This window comes from Ixodes scapularis, unplaced genomic scaffold, assembly GCF_016920785.2.
Source record: "Ixodes scapularis isolate PalLabHiFi unplaced genomic scaffold, ASM1692078v2 PGA_scaffold0__279_contigs__length_252992795, whole genome shotgun sequence".
Taxonomy (NCBI): Eukaryota; Metazoa; Arthropoda; class Arachnida; order Ixodida; family Ixodidae; genus Ixodes; species Ixodes scapularis.
Window position 1 is genome coordinate 86,269,785 of NW_024609835.1, and position 25,647 is coordinate 86,295,431.

At 49.8% G+C, this 25,647-nt stretch overlaps 1 protein-coding gene across 1 annotated transcript in view; it reads left to right on the plus strand.

Moving 5' to 3' along the window:
- The first annotated feature begins 1,071 nt into the window (after window positions 1–1,071).
- LOC8031782 (mothers against decapentaplegic homolog 6) overlaps window positions 1,072–25,647 on the plus strand; it is a 127,565-nt gene continuing 102,989 nt past the window's right edge. Inside the window, exon 1 of the mRNA XM_029975852.3 lies at window positions 1,072–1,913. Coding sequence (XP_029831712.2) covers window positions 1,331–1,913 — 583 coding nt within the window. The 5' untranslated portion in view covers window positions 1,072–1,330. The remainder of the gene's footprint in view (window positions 1,914–25,647) is intronic.

Genomic DNA, 25,647 nt, shown 5'->3' on the forward strand with positions numbered 1-25,647 from the left:
GGCCAGTGTTTGCCCTGCCCAGTGGTGGCTGTTTCAGGAGGGGCAAAACGTATGCCCCCCCCTACTCTGAGAACTGCGGGGGGTGGGGGGGGGGGGGGGGGGAGGCAGCGTGGGCAAGCGATCCCCTTGCTTCCCCCCCCCCCCCCCCCCCCCCGGTTGGTACGCCCAAGCCTTCGGGTTTTTGACTTTCACCCGGAAAAGACCTCCCGAGCACTTTTTGCCCTGCGAGTTTTGTTCTCCAACTGGCAGCCAGGCTGGCAGCCCATGGCATTTCGATTGCTAGCGAGGCAATCGTTCATAAATTATCTGCGACTGCGAGAAGGTTGGAATGAGCAAGACACGGTAAATCGCGGAGCGTTATGTTCAGGTGACGTTCTGGTGCCAGCAGCAGGCGTACGTGCAGAAGCGGCCTCTGTGATTGCCGGTGCGCAAAAGTCATGGCGTCATGGTGTAGGAACCGTCTGTGGCTTTCCTCCGATACGGGGCGCCGCGGTCGGTAATATCTGACGAAGGTAATTTGATCGGTTATTTGCGCAACTATCTCGCGCAGACAGAAGGAGGAGGCGCGCCGTCCTGTCTAGACGGGCACGTGGGACTCTCACGGCGGCGGCGAGTGTAGCGAGGGAGCAGCGTGGAAGAGGTCCTCTTCCGACAGAGCAGCGCCAGTCGGAAACCGGATGTGTTGGGGGAGAGATACCTAGGCCGCCGCGTCGGCTCCTCGCAGGCTGGGGGCCGCCGAGGGGGCTGCATCAATAAACTATGCTCAGCCTTCGTTGCGTTCCCTTCTCACTTTGCAGGAGCGTCCGAGCTTCCACGATTTGGGGCGTATGGAAAGAGCTCGCGCGTTTTTCGTTGTTTACCTCGCGTAGCTCGCCCGAGAAAGTTGGCGTAAATAAAGGCGGCGAAACCCAAAAGGGCCAAAACGCGGAGCCACGGCCCCATGGCGACGAGGCGCCGGTTGCAGACGACGGGAGAGGAAAACGGTACTTTGACCTCGGCACCACTTCCAGGTCCGGCCGTCAGGGACGGAGAGGGCGCGCGCGTCGGCTCGGGCGGCGAGGAGGAGCGGCGGGGCAGGCGAGCGGGCGGAGAGGCGCTCCACAGTGCTTTGGTGCTGGCATGCAGCGAAAGGCCCGGCTGCTGCTTACCCGCCGTGGGAGGGCGCGCCGTCGACAAATGGCCGCTCAGGAGTGCCGTCGGCGAGTTTAGGCTGCTGCCTGCGTCCGCCGTCGTGTCTTCGTCCGTTCGTGCTACGGTGATCCCGTCGGCTGCTGGCGTGTCGCGTGTCGGTGCATGTGCGCTGCGAGCCCGCCGTGCCCCGGGCCCATGGATGCGCTGCTGGCCCGGGGCCGGGCCCTTGCCGTCGAGCCGCTCGGCCAAGCAGCCGCCACCGGCGTGCGGCGGCGGCCGCCCCTGTGCCGGCCGTGAGGGCTGGTCGCCTCGGCTGCGAGACCAGGAGCAGCGGAGCGCCGTCGGGCTGTGCTTGTATGCCACGGCGAGCTCGGACCAGTGGGCGCTATGGTGCACTTTCATGTTCACCAGTAAGCGGTGCAAATTGGTGAAACGCCTCTGGGAAGAGCGAGCCAGGCTGGTGGGCTGCGACGAGTATGAAGCCGTCTGTGCGCTGGAGGAGTGCGCCCACCGCAAGGCCGTCGAGGCCACGCTCAAGCGGATGCGCGAGCCCCAGCTCGAGCTCATGCTGCTCGCCGTGCGGAGCCGAGGCCGCAGCGGCAGAGCCTGCGTGCCGCTGGCCGTCGCCGACGCCTCCGAGGCGCCGCACGTGCTCTGCTGCCGGCTCTGGCGCTGGCCCCAGCTCCGCCACCACTGGGAACTTAGACGTATGCCCTGGTGCGGGGCGTCGCCGCTCAGCGTTTGCTGCAACCCGTACCACTGGAGCATCGTCCAGAGGCCCGGTGAGTCAAAGTTGTGTCCTGCCCGCGCGCGACGCGACCAATGTGGCACTGCCGGTCGGGAAAACAACGCGGCGGAACGGACGCGGCGGCTTCGCGCTGGTTAGGCCTAGCGGATAGCAGACGATCGGGATAGCGTAGCAGACAACCGAGTCGTGAGTTTGCTGCTAATGGTGCTCTCAAATGTTACCCCGGGTTTTGTGCACCTACAAATGTCCTCTGTCTGTTTACGATTACGCATAATCTGTGCTTTCTTTGCCAGTTTGTTGTCACCCCTCCAGAGATGTCACGAAAATACTTGCATCTTGGCAAGCTAGAGCGTTCGTAACGAACCCCGACTAAACAAATGGCGAACGCCTTCAAGGCTATGTTTAAGACGTAAATGAAAACGAAACAGCTGACGATCGATTTGTGCGTTTACGAACTGCCAAGGCAGGTGGGTGTGGGGTGCGTTTTACTGTTTGCGTAAATATTAATAGCATCAGTTATTTCGCCACAAGCAGTGCATTCTCACATTGGGGGCAGATAGCTTGAGAAAAACAACCGAAAATAGCGATAATAATATTAAAAAAAAACAAAAAACCGGTAAGCATGTAAGTTGCAAAATGAAATGTACCGGTATAACTCGTTGCATAAGGGAAATGGTTGCGTCTCACGGAATGACGTGAATTTCACAGCTTTTTTTATTGGATGTAGTACGTACAGCGGATAGCGATATGAGCTGGCAGGCAGCGAGTGGACGGTCAGAACGGCAGTGGATCTGCAGCCAAAGATACAAGCGCGAGCTAGCCCGCACTCCCGGCTTTCAGACGTGCCTTTCTAGCACGCGCGCTCGTTCTGCGGAAGAATGTTTCAAAGCCGCGCTCTCGTGCTTGTTGCAATGGTACTCTCTCCCGCCGCGCGCGATATCTCCCCACCCCCGCCGACACAAGGTAGCCCCGCGACAGCGTGTATGTCAATATCGCAGTGTATACAATAGTGAAGATCACTGGGCATATAAGAACAATTTATCTTCAGAAGCCACAGTTTGGTTTGTATAGACCCCTTTCGAAAGTGTGTCCTCTATCGGAAACTGTAGAATCTCTGCACAATGATGGACACAAGTGCGAGCTTCTCGCGTACGATTGCGCCCCGGCCGCACGAGCCCTCGTGCAGCGGGAGCACAGGTGGAAGCTACCCGTTCGCGCTACTGGCCATACTGGCACGTTCCGCTGTGTCGGTTGTTCCACCATTCTGCATCAGATTATCCTTCAGTCGGCTCGTGACTTTTGGAAGGGGTCTGTGGGGAATTCAACGTGACGCGAGGAGTGCAGATTAACTTAGGGTGCGGAGAGGGGTAGAGGGGGGTGTTCAAAGTGCATTATGGGGGGGGGGGGGGGGGGGGGGGGGGGTTGAAGCCCCATACGCTCCCCCCCCCCCCCCTTTTCCGGGCTACGTCCCTGCTACCCCCTATTTTTTTTTAATCAGCCAATAAGAGCTTAACGGTAGCGATCTTTGCCCCGAAACAGCACCCCGAACTCCTCGGAAAGGTTTTAAGTATGAGTAAAGCTATACGCACTCCGGAGTGCGCTTCGCGCGGAAATGGCTATACGCACTCCTCCGAGAGATCATGCCGCTCGGGCCACCCTTTTCGAACGGCGCGTGAATCACTGGGGCGCTCGTTAACACAGCCCCCCGCCTGCGTTCACGCCGCTTCGCGGCGACAGTATCGGCTGCTAAGTACAAAGCGTAACCAGTACACGCAGCTTCGCGGCGTCCAGCCGGCAATCCAAGCCCCGCTGTCCCCGATCGCACCTCCGGAAGGGAGTCCGATACCATTTAGTTCTGCGAAGTTTCTCGACAACATTCGATTTTTTTTTTTTTTTTTTTTTTTACTGTTCATCGCAAAAAAGGAAATGTCGTAAATATCGCCAAATGCCTCACAAAACAAAATGTTTGAGAAAAAAAAAAAAAAAAAAAAAGGCGCACCGCGGATCGAACCCGCGTCCACTTGCGTGTGAAGCAGACACCCTGACCCCTATGCCATGACACCGTTTTTTTTTTTTTTTTTTTTTATTTCTTTATTACTTGTTTTACAAATACCACATCACACGATCAGTCATACCTGTATGTACAGTCAAACATGCGCTAAAAGCAACCTATTTACAAACAACTATCACACGTTTCCTTTTTTCTCATTTGGCATCTTGAACATGCGGCCATTAGAAATACCTTAGAGAAAATTACAAAAACTTGTAGTTGAGACATTTGAGCGAAAGTCACTCACGCGCAAGGTACATTTTTATCAAAAATCCGGAAGCCCAAGGCATGCATCAAACATGGGGAACCAGTCAGGTTGGCTTAGTTTTGAGGCATAGATACTTCTGACTTGCGCCACTTGTTGTAAAAAAAGCGATTTCGTCGTGCGTGGTTTCTCCGCATGCCTATCTATCATACGACACTTCCAGAGACTATGTAATCCCAGAAGCGCGAACATGTCATACGGGACGGTCTCGTTTTCTGAAAACGGTAGGAAGCGAAGGCTGTAATCGTTGAGGACTAAGTCTTTTTTTAGCGTGCGTTGTAGCACGTCCCAAAATAAAAACGCGTCATTGCAGTATATAAAACAGTGCTCTATCGTCTCTGGCTTATTACATAATCTACAATTAACTGTCCAGGGAACAAATATTCCCCTTTTTTGGAGATAAGTTTTTACGGGCAAAGTGGACGTATGGAGTTTAAAGAAAAACGTCTTGGTTGACGGAGGCACTCCCATTTTCTTTACTCTTTTAAATACGTCACTGATGGGTTCCAGCGTGAAGCGGGTACGATAAAGTGGAAGAGAAAACAGGCTTTCGGTAATGCTTCTTGACAATTCCTTTCTGGACACACTGAACAGATATTCCAGTGAAAACCTCGCTTTGAGAAAGCTAAATGTGTCTACCACCTCCTTTAGAAAGCCCCAGGGCCTACCTTGGTAAATTTCGCCACTTGAAACAACCAGATAATTTAAACTCTCAGCAAGACGTCGTTGGAGCATTACTCTGAGGAAATCGTGATTGGCATTCTTAAAAAAAAAAATCGGGAGACCAACTGACGGACAAATACATGGCACAATCCTAAACCGCCATATTCAAGGGGAAGGAAAAGGTTATCCCTTTTTATGGGTTCCCAAGTTGAACACCATATAAACGTAGCAAATATTCGATGAATTTTTTGGATGTTGGTTCGAGAGCAATGAAGTACCTGGAGCACGTACATAAGTTTTGAAGCCAGAAATATATTACAAACGCTGGCTCTAGCGAAAATTGAAATGTCTCTTCCTTTCCACGCGTCTGTTTTTCTTTTCAATGTGGTTGCCAGGGAAGACCAGTAGGTTACGCTACTACGAATTTGTGCGAGCGGTACTCCGAGATAGGTAAGGGGACTCCTGTTCCACGCTATCCCAGCAAAAAAACGGGGTTTCGTGGCCCAGGAACCATACCAGTAACCGTTGCATTTCGATGGGTTTACTGAGGCTCCTGTTACCGCGCAATAATGCGCTGTGAGATCAAGTGCCTTCTCAACGCTTCTCTTGTCCGAACAGAAAAATGCAACATCGTCTGCGTAGGCGAGGACTTTAACCTTAACATTGGCCAGCGAGTATCCTTGAACATCGTCGCTCCTAAGGACGCTAAGGCACAACGGCTCTAAGTACAGGGCGAAAAGAAGCGGGGATAGCGGGCAGCCCTGCCTAACGGAAGATTGTATTTTAATCTCGTCAGATAGCATACCATTTACGATGAGCCTTGTAGAACAATTGAAATAGCATAGCTGGATTCCATCAAAGAGTGTCGCCCCCACGTTGACATGCTTAAGCAACGCAAATAAAGATGAGTGACTCACGCGGTCAAAAGCCTTTGTGAGATCTATCTGTACAAATGCAACCTGGTCACTGTTGTCAGACGCACACTCCAGTACTGAACGGGCAACATGTGCATTCGTTTGAATAGCTCTGCCACGTATCCCGCAGGTTTGGTGTTCACCTACTAGCTTTTCGATTACACTTTGTAGCCTTTCATTGAGAACTTTTGCATAAATTTTATAGTCAACGTTGCAGAGGGAAATAGGTCTATAATTTTCCATGTTTTTCAACATTTCCAAGTTTTTCGTTTTTGGTATTAGTACCGTGTGTCCACGGTAAAAGGAAGGCGGAAGCGCTCGCTGGACATAGGCTTCCTGAAATACGGCGAGTAGAACAGGAGAAATAATGTCTACGTATTTTTTATAAAATCCTCCACTTAGTCCATCAGGCCCAGGCGTTTTACCATTAGGGAGGGATTTGATGGCGGCTTTGATTTCATCCAAGGTTATAGGACCGTCGATTAACTTCCGGTCTGTCTCGTCTAGTATCGGCATATGCGATAACAGCTGTTCAACTTCAGCCTTCTCTTTTGTAGGTATCAATTTTCCAAAAATATTTGTGTAAAATTGGTGGAATGATTTCACAATGTCCGCTGTGTCGGTGTGCATTGACCCATTGCTATTTATCTCTACGATTTCTTTTGACAGAGCATATCGCCTTTCGTCGTCCAGAGACCTCTTTGTAGGTTGTTCACCAAGGAAGAAACGTTTCTTTCGAGAGCGAATTATGGCCCCTCGATACCTTTCTGTTTCATATTTTTGTAGTTGAGCTCGAACCACATTGACATCGTCACTATATACACCTGGGTTAAGGCATTCTAGTTCGTATAGAGTCGTTAAATTCTTAAAGAGTTCACGTTGTTCCTGTTTGTTGATGTAGGATAAGATCGTGGAACGCTCGATTGCGTGGTTTTTCACCTCCTGTTTAAAGAAATCCCATTTAGCAAATATATGCATGCCAACGTTTTTTTGTATGTCCGACAAAACTATGGGAATCTTTTTTGAGAAAGAATCATCGCTTAGAAGTTTCAGGTTTAACTTCCAGAAGTCCCACTGTTGACAAACACATCGGTGTCTCTGCGGACCAAAATAAGTTGATACCAAGCAATGATCAGAAAAGAACACCGGTTTAACGTGGTAGTCGCTCATTGAGTCAATTATAAAGCCCGAGACATAAATTCTGTCTAACCGAGCGTGAGAGATTCCTTGGAAATGAGTGTAACGTATTGGTTCACCTTTTCTATAAGCCACATCAACGAGGTTATGCTCTTGAAGCATGCTCTGAAGAGCCGTTGCACTTCTATCATACCTAGTCTGCGATACCGATCGATCGTCTGCACTACAAACACAATTAAAGTCTCCCATTGTAACTAACGCTCTATTAGTCTCAAAAAGCGATGGTAAAATTTCAAAGAATGATGTTCTTTCCTTCGGGCTATTGGGAGCGTAAAGACAAATGAAGCGCCAATTTATCTGTCTAAAGCTAAGGTCACAAGAAATAAGACGCCCTTCGAGGTCAGTCAAAACGGAAACTGATGACAAATCAAGCTCTTTACGAAAGAAGAGAAAACACCCAGCGGAGAGACCTGAAGCTTGACTAACGCAAATTTCATAATCCTTCATAAAGGGTTCTAACGCTTCAGCAATACTCTCATCTGAAGATAGCTTCGTCTCCTGTACCGCTGCGACGTCAACTTTCTCCTCTTTAAAAAGGCGCAGCAGCTGATACTGTTTCCTTTTAGAGCTCAGACCTCTTACATTTAAGGTCGTGAAATGTAAAGGAAGGGCGGCAGACATTGGGAAGTTTAGGGCGTACTCAAGTCACCGCTTAGGCTGTCCTCGGTCACCTTGAGGTTTGCCGGCGGTTTGGCGTATGGCTTGAGTCGGGTTCCAGCCTGCTTGCGTTCTTTCATGGCTCGCGTTGGAGGGAGCCCATCAGCAGACGGACTGTTGGTCGGTTCACCCATGACAGCAACGTCTGGCACTTGAGCTGGCTGAGGTGCCTCAACGGGCGGTTCGGTGACTTCGGGCTTTGCACCGATCTCAGCGGTGTCCTGCTCTCGCCTTGTAGCATCTTCCTCGACTATCGTTGAGTCTGATGTCATAGACGAAGCGTCGTCTTCGTCTGGCGGTGGAGGTGGCTCAGGGAGGCCACCAGGGTCGTCTTTGCGTTCACTGGTACTGGGAACTTTGCTTGTAGGCTCTTGTTCGATGTACTTGGCGAACGTTTCGGCCGGCGGGGCGTGACCCGAAGCGTCGACGACCTCGGAGGCGTCCATCAGGAGTTCCGACTGCTCTTCCGTCTCACGGGACATTTTGCCACGAAGCTTGCTTGCGTAAGATGTGACGCAAGCATCCGCGATGTGTCCGTAGATACCGCATTTGTAGCAGCGCGGTGTTCTGCACTGCCGTCGAATGTGTCCGACCCTGTTGCACCTGAGGCACAAAGGAGGTCTTCCTGGTACGATGACGAGCGTCTGCATGCCGTACACCTGAAGTAGGTGAGGAATCTTTTCTGTCGACGTTCCTTCGTGCAGGGTGATGTTTACCTCCCTGTTCAGGGTGTCCATGTGCTCCATTCCTGGGCAGCGCCACTTCTCTCGATGAACGCTACGTACTGTGCCGAAAGGCGTCATAGCTTCGACGACGCGCCCGTCTTCGAGATGGTCCGGAAGCCACAGGAGCTTCATCTTGAGGTCCCGTGTGTTTGGGTCGATCACCAGGCATTTCTTGCCTTTAACGAGCAGCTCGCCACGGCGGCAAAGCTTTTCTTTGGCGAGAGCGTTGACGCAGGTGACCATCCATACATGGCCCATCTGGAATTGTCCGGTAGCTTTTATGTCTTTTAGGTCTATAACTTCTTTCAGAGCATCACGGAAGTCCGGTGCCGTGTAAGGCCTAGCGGTCATGTCGGCGTGAAGAAATACAGAATTCAGAACGAGGTTACCGGTTGGCAGACGAGGAAGCGTGATCCTGTACTCACTTGAGTTGACATTCGACGATTCAATATTACCTCGGCCAGAGGCCGATGCGGTGTTTCCACCAGAGCTCATTTTTTCGCAGCCGTTCCAAACGGCCTCTTCTTCTTTCTCTCATGCCATGACACCGCTTAGGAAACACGTTGTGTCCACTCTTTTTATACGAGAAAAGCGGAGTGCGTATAGCCATTTCCGCCCGAAGCGCACTCCGGAGTGCGTATAGCTTTACTCTTTAGGAGTATAAGAATTCTGGCTTAACAACGTATTCAATTAAATTAGTGGAGATCGTAAGAGTGCTTGAGCGTTACCCGAGGAAGTAACCGTCTTCACCGCTTGCAACATTGAGAAGCACAGGTTGAACAAAGCTTGCAGCTTTGAGAACACGAAGCTTATTCGTGGGTTTTCTGTCGGTTTAAAAACGGACATTACGTACTGTTCGTTTGTAATTTGAATCGTCGCATTACAAACCACTCGTTTCAATTTTTGGGGAGGGCCAATCCGCTTCTTTAGCATGTCACAGAGCTGACATTTTTTGTTTGTTCGTCGCACCTTTGCTTTGACGTTGTCTAATTTTGGTTATCTTACAAGCACCAGAGCGCAGACGTAACTTGAGCAAATTTTCTTTAGAAAACCCCTGAAAACAAAGTATTTTTTTTTATACGGTCTGATTGGGACACGCAATAAAAAAAATAAAGGAAAATTGGAGCAATATTGACGGCGCGAGATTTATTTCAAATTCTCTGCGCAAAGCCCATGACGTCACGGAATGGTCATTACAGTCTGCACCTCAGCAAGATGGTCATACACTCTCTCCACCTCAACGTGATGGCTAGGCCGATCCACCTCTCTCTCTCACGCGCCCGAAATTTCGAGAGGAAAGCAAGTGGAAAGGAGGTGACTACGGACTAAATCGCGTCTGGCCGTCAATATTGCTACAAAAGAGAAAAAAAAAAAATTTTTTTTCTGCGAAAAATTTATTTCTTAGCACGCGTGTCCCAACCAAACTTTTTTTTTTTAAGTTTTTTTTCTAAGAGGGTTGGGGTGCACTGTTTGAACGGTCAATAAAGACGAAGATGCTACATTTAACCATCAAGCTTCGTTCTGAAAGGGTTTTGTAGAGAACTCGGACTTCACAGTCCCAGCTCGGGACCCTACAAATTGCCATAGAAACTGCCCAGACAACGAGTCTGAGCTCTTTTCGTAGAGCTCTGTGGCAATTGTTTTATTCTTCGTTGTTCGCAAGATTTAGAAGCTGATAAAGTGGACATAAAGCAGCATTTTCAGCTGGAAATTCGGTGACCAGGTAGTTAGAAGCCCAGGAAAGGCGGGTTGTGAAAGTAGTGGCGGTACGAGTTACTTCCAAAAGTAATCGAATTACTCGTGTGATTGCTATCAAAAAACAAAAATAATCGAATAATTACACTCACCCCAAAAGGTAACTGTCTACAAGCAGGGATGTGGCGAACGCCGTGAAACTCATGGTTTGACTGGTTTGGCGAACCTTCCTTCACACGGATGGATTGTTATAGTCAGCATTAGCGTGACGGACATCACGCTCTTAGAGCATCCGCCATATTGTGTTTATACCGAGACCATCGAGGCGGTCGGATGGGCATCCGGCTCGCACCCAAGTTTCCGAGTTTGTAGCAATGTTCGTTATTACAACTGTTCCTAAATAAACCACCCAGTTTTTTCTATTACAATCAGAAGGGTGGAAGGGTGGATGTTAATGGCTATACCCTCTGTAACGGGTGGTAGCTTGCGCCACCTAGCTTATAAACACAGTGTTGGTGGACAAGTAAATTATAAAGGTGCTGCCGAGCACAATGAGTTTAAACACGAAATCGCAAATATATGGTTGTGCTACTAAAAAAAAAAAGACGTGGACAGGAAGGTATGCACGACGTTTCGGGCGGACGCCACTTTGCACCGTATAAAAGCAAGCATATGTACTTTTAATTGTTTAGTTAGCTTATTCGTGCAAAACAATGTACCCTACAAATATTGCAATAGGAATTCAATCCGACGGGGTAGCGCCAGCTCGACGTCAATTTTCGCGCATGCGGATAAGTCGAACTGTGCGCTAGAAATTCGAAAAAAGTCGAGCCTGATAGAACTGGAATCTCGGTAGGCTCGCGACGTACAATTACTAAACAAGCGACTCGACTTCTTGTAATCAGTAGCCTAGTTAGCAAGTTGGTTGTCAGCGCTGCCCGCGTGCGACGGTGCTACTCCGTGCATTGTTGTCCGCGCGTATTTTTAGCGTTCGCGAGCAGCCAACGAGCCACGCATGCGGTAGGCATGCGCCTCGAGCGCGGAATGAGCTTGTCACGATTTTCTCGCGCTCTTGGAAGTTGCGCGCTGCTGAAGCAACAACCAGTCTGGCCATGCAAACAATGCGTCTGCCGCCATTTTTTTTTCCCCTTCTTATTGCTTGTGTTTTTGTTTTGTGGCTCGGCTGCCGGGCCAAAAGCGAGCCTGCAGGAGCAGCAGCAATGGCCGTTTGTGCTCCGCGATGCCGAGTAATTAATCAGTCATCGGGCGGCGCGTGCTGATTTTGGCACACGCGCCGGAAGTTTTAATAGATCGGCGGCGATTGACCATGAATTTCCTCGAAAGGGGGAGGCCGCCATTGACTGGCCCCGTAAACAAAAGAGACAAATGGTGTCGGCAGGGGGAAAGGCGCGCCTGCCGCGGGAACGCTTTTTTGTCGTTCGTCGGGGGCTGCGGCGGCGGTTGGGCCCGACTACTGCGCGTGCGTGGCGTCGTGGGAGGTATATCATGGTCGCGTCGCCGGCGCTATTTGCAGACAACTCGTTTGTTCTGCACGGCCGTGTGTTGTTCCGCGGGCGCTTTGCTGCGACTGCCGAGCGCTGGTTTCGCACGCGGATTGTTCCGCCTCGTTCCTCGGGGGCAAATGTGTATTTGTGTAGATGTTTATACAGCCTGAAGTTAGTCTGCCTCAACGCGCGACTTGTCTCGCGGCTGTAGATGAGCAATTTAGCCAGTGCGGTGCAACCGCTGACGAAGGTGTCTTTAACGTGCACCACGAAGTAGTGATACACGACCGCACGCCGGTACGATGCTCATCCAGATCGAAGCGGGCAGGAGTGGGGTTTGAACCCAGGATCTCTTGAGTTCTGCAAGACGAGCTTTCGCTCCACGGTGTCCGAGCTGGTGTGCGCTCGGGGTTGATGGGAGAGCTGAAACTCTGTTAACTCCAGCCGCTTGGTCTCGGCTGCGGGATATTGGTTTCGTTTCGTTGGCTCGTTTCAGATTGTTTCGTCCAAGTGTGCGTATTTTTTTTTTTTTTTTTTTACTTCCGGCATAGTTTTGAACGTGTTAAACTAAACACAATTTCTGAAAGAGCTCACGAAACTAAGACTAGACAGAGCAGCAAGTAAATTTCCCCCGAAATGTTTAAATAATTTGGAATCGTAGAAAAAGGATATAACCGAAACCGAAACTAACCTGCAACTGTACTAGTCCGCTCTCTTGTGACCTCAGATGTTGTATGAACATTGGCACATGGCATGGGCAACTCGAGCCTGTTTCACCCAGCGTCAAAGGCGGCCATCGTGATCGTCCGTGGAAAATAATGAACTGCGATTCTTCAAGCTTGTCTGAGGCGACGACCAGCAAATGTTTTCAGATTTTCAGCACGAGATTTCAGGCGACTCACCGTTCGCATTCCATCCGCCGGCATCGCGTCCGGAGGACCACCCGCGGCGGCTGCATTCGCGACCCGCCGACATGAGGCCCCAGATGCCGCTTCGGAAGCTGAATGGCACGGATGATGGAAAGTAGCGCGGTGCGAACTGTTTTCTAGCACTACGCAGACGCTAGGAGCCAGCCTTCGCGACGGACTGCCCGGACCTTCTTCCGTCGCAGAGTCTTTTCGGTCGGAAACCGATACGGTGTCGCTTCTGCTGCATTTCTTCGTGGTGTTATTGCGCCCCACAGCTACCCTCCATCGCATGCCGCGAATAATCTAAGCCAGACACGATCCGTAAAAGCACAGACGCTCGCTATCACTGCAACGCACAACGGCGTGGGGGAGGGAGCGTCGTCTGCTCTCGGATCAAAGCCAGGACACGGCATTTGACGTGACGAGCGATCAAAGCGCAGTCTTTGCTCGTTTTGCCGGTAGGGCTGCAGCGAGGGATTCAAAGGTGTACGCGTCGCGTACACTTCAAAATCCGTTAGCTGTTGTTTTCTTATTCCCGCATTCTCAGCAGCTGTTGTTGTTACTTTTTTTTTTATCCAGCAAACTGTTTGTTTTATTAATTGGATTATACCATTTATGCAATTGTACAAATTTTGCATCGATATATATATTTTTTCAACCTGTAACTTGCTCCTGAACCTTCAAACGTTATTCAACCAGACAAAACGAACCAGTGGGGAGATGCAGGGTTGTCAAATGCAGAATAACATAGCGAAGTGTTTTTGCGATGCTGGGGCGTGAGAACAATTGGGCCAGACACGGGAGGCATTTCGCTGTCTTGGATTCGCGAACCGCGCGTTGGAATATTTTTTCTCGTTCCATGTGTTGCGTGTAGTCCGGCCGTGGTGTAGTCTACCAAATCGGGTGTCATCTGCTCGCTCGTTTCTAGCTGCCCGGTTGATATTTCGATATTGCGCGGCGAAGGAAAATCCCGTGGTTCCGTTTTGGAGTGTTCGCTCGTTCCCTAATGCGACGGCGAAAGTCTACGTAGTCTTCAAGAAACGCCATCAGGATCGCGTCTTCACTGATGCAGTCAGACGTTGGAATTACTGAATGTCTCCGTACGGCTCAATTTCCTAACTATAATAGGTTCTACTGCGTCCTTCTCCCCAGCATTGGCCTTTCTGGAGGCTGGTCAAGGCCCGCTTTAGTGGCCAGGCATCTGGGAAAGACAAGAGAAGGTCAGCAATGGCGGCTGTAATTTGGCGCGTGTGTAAAGCGTCTATATAATACGTCTTTAATCTGAGCCAAAAATTGATGTTGTTCTTTCTAGCTCTACTTCGATTTGTGAACAGTTTTTTGCGAGAACCCGGTGGGCTTTTGATTTGTTACGGATGAGTAATCTGTCCCAGCAGCCGAAATTCGGCAATTTCTTTTTTTTTTTTATTTATTTTTAAAATTTTATTGGTGCAGTGGTTATTGAAGAGTTGACACGTTTAATTCAGTTGTCACGTTTGCACCGAGTAAGATGTTTGTTAGTCCTATAAGCCGTGCATCGGAATTACTTGTTTTCGCGTAAAATCATAGTAGAAAAAGAAAAAAGGCGTTAGTGGTCAAAACATTTAGGAGGCCACACGACATCCGATTCCGAGTCGTGTCGTGTTCTCGTTGATTTTCTGTCTCGTTGGTCCGTTTGGTCGTGTATATAGACACTCCGACTCTGGTGGCTCTTCGGATTCGTCGCACGCCTTGCACATCTTTGGCCCGAAAAGCACGCGCGGTGTTGTAGCAGTTGGTCGGGGAGCTTTTGAGGGAGCTTGCAGAGTCATTAGGGAGTTTTAGTAGATCGTGTTTTCAGGCCACGCTAGTCGTAGCGGGAGCTCGCGCTGCCACTTCGATGCATGCTCTGAAGCGCGCGCTTGTAGCGGTAGCGGGCCTTTGAAAACGATCTACTAAGACTCCCTACTAGGGAGTTTGCGTTGGCGTAAAGGCATGCGCACCGCGAGCGTAGCCTGTCTTTGTGAGACGCACGCGCCGCCGCGACGACATCAGCGCCGCCACCGCAATCAGCCTGACGTCCGAGTCTCGTGTTGGTGCTTGGTTGGTGTATCGGACCATCTTTCGAGCAAAGAACAACAATCAACGGCACCTGAATGCACGGCGTCGAGTATGGTATCGGTGTTTCTGAGTATATAGTTCCGAAACCAGGAAGGCTGGCTGATGGTAGCAGTGGCGACGACCCTCGCGTTGTCTGCATTGTCTGCGATGATATCGCGAGTCCAGCGTGTGTGCCTTGGCGCGTGTGTGGTTATTTTCCCGCGATCGTTTTGCACGTTTGATCGGGGCAGATAAACGGCGTCCTTGAAGAGAGTTTAAACGCCGCTCGGCTCGGTTTCCGAGGGGAAACGCGTCGCGGGGACTTTACCTCGTTTATTACTCGCCGCGCGTTGGCGGCACTGCGCACTTTTCTTCTTTTTGTTTTATTGTGTTTGTTGTTTTCCGCGGGGTAGCGTATTATGACCGCGTTTATTTGCTTTTTTCCTCCGCCTTTTTTGGCGAGATTTTCGAGGCCGATATGGACGTTAACGGCGACGACGAGAACAGGAGTAAGAATATACGATCGCGCGATATATACGTAAAGAGGAGATCTTTCCAAAACACCCCTTTGAACGAGAAAATAAAAGGAAGGGGTTTCGTGCGGCTGAGGTCTACTATGCTCCCGGCCGTGGCTGCTATCACGGATCGGAATTTCCGGCGAGCTGCTTTCCCGGGCGCTGTTCGTGTTTGCTCTCTTGGGAGCAATTAAAAAGGGTGGAATGTCCCGACCTGTCGTCGGGGGGTTTCACCGACAAAGATGTCTTTGCCGCCGCCACTGCTGCTTGTGCATTCGTCGCGGCGTGCGTTCGCAGGCGTCGACGCCAGTTGAATTTATCCGAATATCACGTCCGGATATAATTGAATTTCGATTTGGTATCTGTACCAGGTGTTGCGTGATTTATCGAGGCCTCTTTACACGGCGTCGCCGAGCGATGTTTGAAGGCGAGAGCCTTGTCTGTATGTGATTGTGTGGGTACGCTGCCCGGCACTGTTGGCTCGAACTCGCCTCCGGTTTGTCGTGGATCACTGCTGGGTGTTATTGCTGACGAGCACCATACTGTACTGCTTATAGGTTGGTGCCCGAAATCGCCACCTTACACCGAACTAGTAGTTTTAATTATTGTCTTTCAGTTGAAAAAAAAAACAAGAAAAAACGGCGATCGCCTATTCTTCATGCTATGTCACGCTAAGCACCTCAGTTTTTTTTTTTTTCGCTTAAACGTTGACATTTTTTAATATTTCAGTAGATGTTGCTAGGTGAACCTAGTTTAATTGGATCACTCACATAAAATATCTAACCTTTTATAAACTTCACTATTTTTTTTTCTTCTTTTTTTCATATTGCGCGTTTTTAAGAACCTTGCAATATTTTTTTATTTTTATTTTTGTGTTTGAGTCGTTTTTGTGGCACACCCGAACGACCAATGAAGTTGCTGCCGAGCCATGATGTTCCCTATAGTAATTTTATATTTTTGCCTCTTGTTTTGTGGCTCGGCTGTAAGGCCTTCGGGCCCTTGAAGGCAAAAGATATCAAGTGAAACCCCGTCCTCTGTCCGCTGACCACAGACAGCATTGCGAATGGTGGGGGAAACACACAGATGCTCGCGGGTTTGCCTCTGCCTGGAGCACTCACGAAGGCTCCAGCACGTGTGGAAGTGTATAGCTCTACCCTCTTTCACATGTCACGTGCTGCGTTAGTGCGAGAGAATCGCCCTATGGACAGGAGTGAGTGCATAAGCAAGAGGGATGTCGAACCGATTCCGCTCACTGAGCCGCAGTCTGCCCCGTCTCACCTTACGATAGACGCTACGAGTCATCGAAGCCAATCCGATGCCGTGCGACCAACATTGGCAGCACCTATTCGCGTCTCCAGCTCGACCTTCGCCCTCCCGCGGCGGAAACGGGAAGCGCTCTAGTGAGGGTCCCCCTATTCTCCTGCTCAGCGGGCACGGCGGCACTACTCGCGATCATAGCTCACGAAATATCATTTCCGAACGGAAACAACACTCTTCACTGTCCCAACGTGGTGTCGCAGCCGGTATGGAATTGTACCTTATTCGAGAGTTTTAGTATTGCGTATAGACTCAAGCGCTGTGTCTTTGCGTTAGGGTGGCGTGCTCCACGCTGCGCATGCGCGTCGTTGCCATGTTCCAATCCAAGACCAGAATTTTAGGCAACGCGCACGCCCAGCGTGGAGCACGCAAAGCTAACGCGGACACACAGCGCTGTCTTATATACTCAATACTAAAACTCACTACTGTTTCACCGGCTTTTCCAACGCCAGCGAAATTTGCTGCAGTAAGCAGACGTGCAAGCGGGTAGGCGTTCCTTCGAAATGGAAAGGCTGAGATGGGAAAAACGACGGCGCGTAAATACGAAAGTAACTAAATGTTATAAAAAAAGAATAATAATTAAAAAAAAATCTTTTATTTTTTTTTTTTTTTTTTTTTGGGGGGGGGGGGGGGGGGAATTTGGTCTGGAAAGATATTGGCGGCGACTTCGGAAGTTTTGCCGATTGTCGAAATTCGCTACTTTGATTGCACCCTCAATCAATCTAATTTTACATTAATTTCTCACATTAGCTGGACTGTTTTAGTGATTTAGACTATATTTTTTTATAACTTGGTACTTGAAAACGCTGCAATTGACACCAGCGATGATAAATAGCACCCTTTAGATTGTCATACTTGTTCGCGCGTTTAAAATTAGATCATAAGCAACAAATTATTTTAGAACTTGAAAACTTCGGTATTGACATGTATTATTTTTATATTATTATTATTACAAATCGCGACAACATAGCCCCCAATTGACGCCACGATCACAAAAATACGCTATTTAACCATAATAGTCTTTTCAGAAAGGTATCATTATGTTCTCTTTTTAGCACATGAAAACCTCTGACATCGTTATGAAGATGGACAAACAGTCAATGACTGGATGCAATATAAACTCCTATGCGCCCCGCGTTGCTTAAAAAAAAACGCACACACTTCAGCTGCCTGACTCGGATTCCGTCTTTCAATTTTTCTAGTGAGAGCAGCGTTTCTTAATTCATACGTTCTGTGACCATATAGTATAAATTGCATTTATTCTGTTATTCTTGTGCTGGGAATAATGCTAAAGCAATTAATTAACTAAGTACCCAAAAAACCCATTAAAAGGCCCGCAATTCATTATTTCACATGACAATTGTCTGAGCGAGAAAAGGCAGCGAGAACGTACAAATATCAGCACTGATTTTTTTGAATAAATAATAATATTCTATGCTACCTCTTAGGTGTTGAAAGACCCTGTCGTTAAAGGGACAAAAGTTTCCGCGAACAACTTCTTTAAATAAATAATTACGGTGTGAGACACATCTTGAGTTATGAAAGGGTCTAAAATTAAGGCCTATACCGAGAAATTAAATCCAAAATAAAGGTTAGTTTCGGTTTCTCTCCAGAATTAAAACGTGCCTCCTGGCGTAAATATTAAGCTAACTATCATTTTTTTTTAGGATAAAGAGGTGACCTGCGCTCATAACACCCTAGCTTCCTCGTATTACCAGAAATAATTTGTGTCGCTCAGTGAAGCTAGCACACTAGACAGGCTGAGCAGCGGCACGCATCTCCGACCCTCACTAAACCCGCCATTTTGAAAAACGAGTGGCGCCACCTATAGTGAATTGGAGTCGCGAATAGCTCTGCGCGTGTTTCGCCCGTTTTTCTTTTTTTTCTTAAAGCTTTTTTTTTTTATGTACAGGTATAATAGGAGCATAAAAAGCTAGAAAGACCTGAAACAACAGCACGATGCGAATGCGTTCTGACGGGTGGAGGAAAGTTGGACTGACCTTCATTTGTAGTTCGAGGACAGCACGCTCGTTAGGGAAGCACACTCGGAGCGTCTGCTCCGGCCCATCGTACTTTGAAACTGAGTGTGGAACTCTTCTACCCGAGACGATGAGCGTAGGAAAGAGTCGTCTGCTTACGAAGGAGTTGCGGTGAAGTCAGAACGACACCGAGTTCTGATCGTCTACTCACTATTTATTTTCGATCAGCCAGTAAGAGCTCGGCGTTCTGAGATCATCACAACCCCTGTGCAAGAAGCGAACTGACAGTTTCGTATTGATGTACGTAATTAATGCGCGTAAATGTGCGAGCATAAATGAAGACGTCGTACTCTGTCCAGCACCTGTGAAGCCGGAGGGATGTTCGATGTTGTCCGATGTTATTTAATTTCTCCCTCCGCGGGTCCGTGAGTGTCATTCGGCGGGTGTTGGTTGTCTCCGCGGCGCGGCTGCTAATCTTATCAAATACTCCAGCTGGGAGACCCTAGATGGGTGCGAACGTCGGAGATGTAACGGTATACACTTAATTGTACCCTTCGGAGGTCTTTTGTCTCGTGTGTGCTCGCTTTTGCGATCTACGCTTCGATGCTTTGTCTCGCGTATTTTCTCGTTCTTGCTGAGTTGGTGTTCGCTCTGAGCTGCGAAGCTCTCCAATGGTGGTAAGAAAACCTGGGATTGGTTTGGTTACATGTCCCCGGGATGCTCTTGAAGTCACTATCAAAGGGGCATTCATTGGACGCCATATTTGAGTGCGCTGCTGAGAGCGCATGCTCGGAACGAGCTCGCATTGATAGGCTGCTTCCGCAGTCTTGACGATATGGAATACACGTTGCAAAAGAACCGTGGGAGCTCGCCATCAGCACGCGCTCAGCACTCGCGCACACAGCTATGAGCGCCAGTGAACCCCCCCCCCCCCCTCCCTCCCTCCCTCCCTCCCTCAAAGAGACATCAAATAGAGACATCAACAGGCCGCAGTCTGTTCACCCTCAAGCTAAGACTGCAGCCAAAGCTACAAGCGCGAGCTAGCCCGCGCTCCTGGCTTTGGGGCGTGCGTCTCTAGCGCGGGTCCTCTTTCTGCGGGTGAACGCTTCAAAGCAGCGACATCGAGCTCTCGTGATTGTGGCATTGACAGCCATTGCCAATGCCAGAAATCTTGGAGTTGAATGGAATAAGCTCAAAACGTATCCTGGGTGGGTTACGTCTGATTATTAGGGATGCGATTTTTTTTTTTTTTTTTGGGGGGGCGTCACATTTCCAATATTAGCGCATTCCGAGCGTAGCCTGCAAGATGAACAGTCCAGCACGGGCGTGCCACTTCGTAAAGCAAACACGGAGCGCCTCACAGCTTTTTGCTCGCCGATGCCAGCAGTGAGCGAGCGAGCAGCTTCTCGGCGTTGATGCCGTCGGTAGTAGGCGTGACTATGCGCTCCTCCGTGCGTAGCGGCGGCCAGCCACCATAGTACGGGAGAACGGCATTTCTGACGTCCGTCCGGCGCCGAAGGAAGACGCAGCTTTTCTTTCTTTACCATCGTCGGCTCCCCTACTGGAGCCTGGGATGTTTTGTCGGGCAGTCTGTTCCCACGAGCGGCGGACCCTGACGTGCGCGTCCAGCCTGGCGACCCGGACGAGCGCTGCAAAGCGGTCGGCCGTCTGGCGAGGTTGGTCTGTCCGTGCGTGCCGCCGCCGACGACGACTGCGTTCCTGGGCCGGGCATTGTTCGCCGCGCTTCGCGAGACAGTTCAACGACTCGGCGGGAGATTAGTCACGCGAGACCGCTGGCGCTCGCTGGGCCTGGCGGCGGCCCGCTCAAACGGCTCGCGCGGGACGGACACTGCCGCCGCCGCTTCGTGCGGTGGCTGGGCCGCGTTGTCGCGTCTTGTCGTCTCGGAAGAATCTTCCTCGTCGACGACCGGTTGCGCCGCCGAAGCGTCGTCGTGGTGCTCCTCTCCCGTGGTGGGTGATAAATCACCGCGAGTTCCGGTGCACGAGTCCCCCTAAAAGGACTGGCTGTCCGGGGAATGTTACTTTGTTCCTCCTCCTCTGGTGGAGCTCGATTTTGGCGTCGTCTCATCCGCGAAGGGGTGTATGTAAAGAAAGCAACGAATACAGATCTCACTATAACGGCCTCTCCGACCTTAAACCGGAGAGTAATTGTTCTCAGGTCATTATGTAGCTACTGTCCTTTAATCGATGCTTCACTCGTTTGAAACACAGCTCATTAACTGCCCTCCTGCTGCAGCTCGGGATGAAACGGCGCTTTCCATGAGCAGTCCGAGTGCGCTCAGTACAGTTTAACTCGCTGTTGCTAGCACTCGCGTCGTTCGTTTGATTTTTTTCTGGTGTAATTTGAAAGTTGAATAGACTTACACTCCTGGATGGGTGCTAACATATAACTTGCGACAATATTATGGAATTTCCTCGTGAAACTTGAAACCTCAGCCTAGATTTGACCGTCGAGACTTCTGTCTCCGTTCCTGTTGTGTGCATACAGCTGAAATGTTAGACGTAAATAGACCTTATCAAGCCGAACATGGTGGTGGAAGAATAATTGAGATATACCTTTCCGTTCAAGAGATATTACCCAACAAGAATATTGTAGTAAATCCGACGCTGACATGACGTTACCAGCTCCGCCATCTTGGGACACTCCTCGCATGTCCAGTGCGGCAGTGGCGATGCCGCGACCTGTGACTATGTTCCATTTGATACTTGCGCTTCATTTTATTAACTCCGTGGCTCACAAATAAACCTGTTACATTAGATATACATGCGTCTTATAGGACTCGGCACGTAGACGCTGTCACGCTTAAAAGTTCCGACCGCCTACCCGTTTTCACTTGCTACATTGTGCCCTTCGGAGAGGAATTTGGTGAGAGTGCGGGAACGCACGTGCATTTTGGCAGCACGCGAAAGGAGAAGCAGGCGCTTCACTATAGTCGGTGGAGCGCCTGCTTTCCACTTCCTCCTCTTTGCACTTTAGCAGAGCGAACGCTGGAGAGGAGTCAACCTCCTCTCCACGCTCTTTCCGCCAAAGGGGAGAAAGAGCTTCCATTTTACTCTGTACCCTGTACTGACAGAGCTAACGCACGAGCGGAGTGGCGCGTGAAGTTAGTATCAAGCGCTCGCGCGCCCCGGTCTGACATGATTTCTTTTGCAGTCTGAAGGCTCCTACGCACAGCTGCGTTTGCGAGCGTCTAACTGCTCATTCACACTGGAAGCGGATCCGCGTTCGCAAGGCGGTTGCGAACGCGGTTGTATAAAGATCCAGTACAATTGCACGCGCACTCGATGACATCAAGTGCGCGTGCAGATGTACGGGATCTTTATACAACCGCGTTCGCAACCGCTTTGCGAACGCCGATCCGCTTCCAGTGTGAATGAGCGGTTAGTGCGTTTGACTGCGTTGCGTCGAGAGACGAAAGCGAGTCACCGGCACATTTGTGGTTTGTATGAAGCGTGGAATCCAATGCAAGGAATCACCTTAGCACGTGACATGAGAAGCACGGGCGTCCTGGTTTCTCGCAGCCGCAACGCAGTCAAACGCCCTCAAGCGCAACCCTGCGTAGGGGCCATTAGGTCTAGAAAGACGTCGTTTCTAGGAAACCGACCGATGAGTTCAAGCTCCATGCCTAGCGGTGTCGACGACGAGAGGCTACACCACCTAAAAGCTAATTCTCGCGGAAATGGAGAAAATATTTATTTGCTGTGATCTATCGCACTGCTTATCGCTGAACATGCGAGTGCCTCGGCTCAAGCCTGCTGCACGTGGCAATTTTACTTGCGATTCCGCAATTGTAATCGTGCAAAAAAAAAAAAAAAAAAAAAAAAAAAAAAAAAAAAAAAAGGGGGGGGGGGAATTTGCGGTGTTTGACGTCGCAGCTACGAATTCGCAAGCAACATTTTACCGTGCGAATTTGGCTTCACGCGAATTTGACGGACATAAGACGGCTTTCATTTGAAACTGCCACGAAAAGCAGTTGCCCAAAGCCACGTGCCATTGTTGGGCATTCGCTGCTGCTGAACTGTGGAATGAATCACAGAAACGCGTCTGTCGAATGCCACCTGGAGACAAGGGCTGCCCACTACGTCATCGTCAGTGGATCCCCGAGCGGAGGTGCGATTTTACTTGCGATTTCGCAGCTGCAACGGCAATCTTGCTTACTAAAAAAAAGAAAAGTTTGGTTTGAGGTTGCAGTGCCCGACGTCGCAACTGGGACAAATCGCAAGCGGAATCGCAAGCAGAATTGCACCATGTGAATCAGCATTTAGATGTGCACAAGATCGTATCTAGTCTATGTGTATAGGACGTGCACGGACTCGCAATAGGAAGCAATGCCTCTCGTTGTGTGCTGTACGCTAATTCGAGCGTAGGTAGCCAGGGAGGGGTGCCTCGCGAGTCACGGGAAGCCTTCTCACATACCCCGACCATCTGGCATTTCTTGGACTCGAGTTTCAAATAAATCTTCGAAGAGCTGCGTGAGGAAGGCCTGCAAAGGTGCGATGTGTTGAGGACGTGCATGTCGAGGCTAATCGTTTACGCCGTGCCACCTTTGTTGTTAAGAGCACCTCTTGGTATTTCTTTGTTTACGTGTTGCGGCGTGACGATTTTGTCGTCTCGAGGGTGTATGCTCATGTTGACGGCCTCCGAAAGCTTGCCAAATCCCCCCCCCCCCCCCCCCCCCCCCCTCTTTAAAGTATATAAATACCTGGGCAGGTAGTAACATCGCCTCCAGTGTATTCTCGCGTTGCGGTTCCTTTGTTTTCCTCCGACGGATAGGCGAAACGCTCCTTCTTCAGCCGTCAACGTCCTCTTGCGTTCGTGACACACCACTTGTATACATTGTTGCGTGAGGCACATCACGCGTGCCTTTCATGGGCACGGGGGTATACTCTTTCACTAGAGGGGTCGTGTAGAGAAAATTGACCGGCCGCGTTCGTTTCCCTGGTCTGTTTGCTCGGGAATGCTATTTCCGAATTGTTTTGAGTGAAATATTGCGTCAACATGTTGCTATGCCCGCTTACAAAAGGCAACACTGGAGCGAACGCTCCAGCATTGTGTTTAGCCTAGAAAAGATAGCCTCGAACATACTTCGATCTATCGGCAGTCACAACACATGACCGAAGAAGAGAAATTGATAGCAGCCGCACCATCTTATTCTCGACGTTTTTTTCGCAGAAAATGCCCCGACCTTCGAGCCGGAAATATTTTTTTTTCTGGGTAGTTGGTCCCTCGTAGATCGCGTTTCAGCAAAAGCTCGACAACCCTAACTATGCATGACTTCACACACGCTTCGCGCCCAACATATATTGTTTTGGTTTCAGACGAGGACGGTGAGTACTGTATGTAAAATAAAACCAATCTGGCAGGCCACAATCTCTTCCTGATTTTATATGCGTGCTTCCACCAAATGATCGAGCTGCGTTCGCAAATTGTGTGTTCTTTACCTAAAATCGCAATTGTCGTTCGTCCTACCGTGTCTTGTTCTCGTATTACTGGTCGTAAAATACGTCACCTCGCGTTTTTATATTCCTATACTCTTGGACTGAGCATGTCGATAGTTTGCCTCCGTCTTTCTAAAACTCTCCGGTCTCCTTCTCTGACCCCCAGTGAAAGGGTTCAAACTATGGTGTTATCCAGACTTCCTATCGAGCCTCGTTCGCGGTGCCTGGCCAGCACGTGAAAGCAAATAAAATCGAAATAAAAACAAGACGGCAGAGCGAGGTCGGTCTGTCGTAGCATAGCCTCCTCTAAACTCACAAAGGCTGGCAGTTCGACGACGGAGCCGTAGTGCCCGGTCGCCGATTTGGAGCGCGAGGATCTGGTAGCACAGTGCCTTTCCGGGGAACCTGGACATCAGCGCACACCTTTTGCAGCGGCGAGGACCCGACACATGGTTTTTAAACGCGACGAGAAAAGAAGTAATAGCGCAAGGAACGCGAGGAGCACGAGCGGACATTCCGTCGTTCGGGAGAAGCGTGTTTTCGCGTCTCACCGCAGCGGGGTGCACGTCACGTGGCTCTCCTCTCATCCCTTGTCTTCCGCTCTACCTTTTAATCTTCGGCGGCCGCTTCTCGTGGCGGTTTGTCAGGCTTTGTTAGTATAGAGGAGGCTATGGTCGTAGCCATATCGCAGCAGGGCGACTCTGATTCACGCTCAACGAGGTAGAGGGCTTTAGAGCGATAAACTGGCACGTGAAAGTGACCCCCAATGGGCCGCCACCATGATTTTTGACCACTAGACACATGACCTCAGAGTCTTACGTTAATTTACACGAAGTATCGCGCACAAATAATTGCTTATTGATCTTTAATAACAGTACCGACGAGATAAATTATGTTTAATTTGTTTTTAAGTCCAAAATGTGCTTTTACGACAAAAACTCGGACAGCTTCGCAATGCCTCCGCTAATGCCGTCAGGCGTGGTGCTGTATTTTCAGTTTTTAGCGGAGCTAGGCACTGATTTTTGGGGCTAAAAGTATTGAAACAATAGTTTATTATGTGTTTTAAAGCGATCGCAATAGAAATCTCGACTCAGGTGGGCGTGAAAGCTTCGGGATTTGGTACGTGTCTAGTGGTCAAAATTGTACAACATGGTGGCAGCCAAGGGGGGTCACTTTTGCCTGGTGAACGGTGAACGGGATACCAGTTTATCGCCCTGGGCTCCCTCTAACTCGTTGTTCACGCTCTAGATGAGAAATTTAGCCAGTGTAGTACGTCTCGGAGTCCCCGACAAGGTGATAACGGCTTTAGCTGTGTCGCCTCCAGCGCGAGCTTTCTTCGCCCCGCTTTCCTTATTCTGTCGGTGACTACAGGTGCGATGCGCGTCTTTAATGTGCATCGTAGAGTAGTGATAAACGACCGCACGCCTTGCGATGCTAATCTAAATCGAAGCTGGCTGTGATGCGGAGAACTGGATACGCGGATTTTGCCGCCGACGGGAGCGTTCGCTCCATGGGCTCCGCCGATCCGTGTTGAAGTCATTCGGAATTAATATATACACCGCTCGTAACTCGCGAAATATTTTATGGCCGGTTCTCCAGGTGGTTAACTAAAGGACCGGTTAGCGAGGTACTCGTTGGAACTATTCTAAAGGGAGGGTGCGAGCGAGGTGGCTTCAACACTGGCGTGGTGCTCGTTGGATATATATATATATCCGGGTGTTTTTGCGAAGACTTTCAAAAATCCTAAAAATTAGGACGATTGAAAAAAGAAGAAACTGTCTTCGGGAACAAACTACCAGCCACGGCGGACGTCAGGAATTGCCAAAAACCTGCTAATTAGCC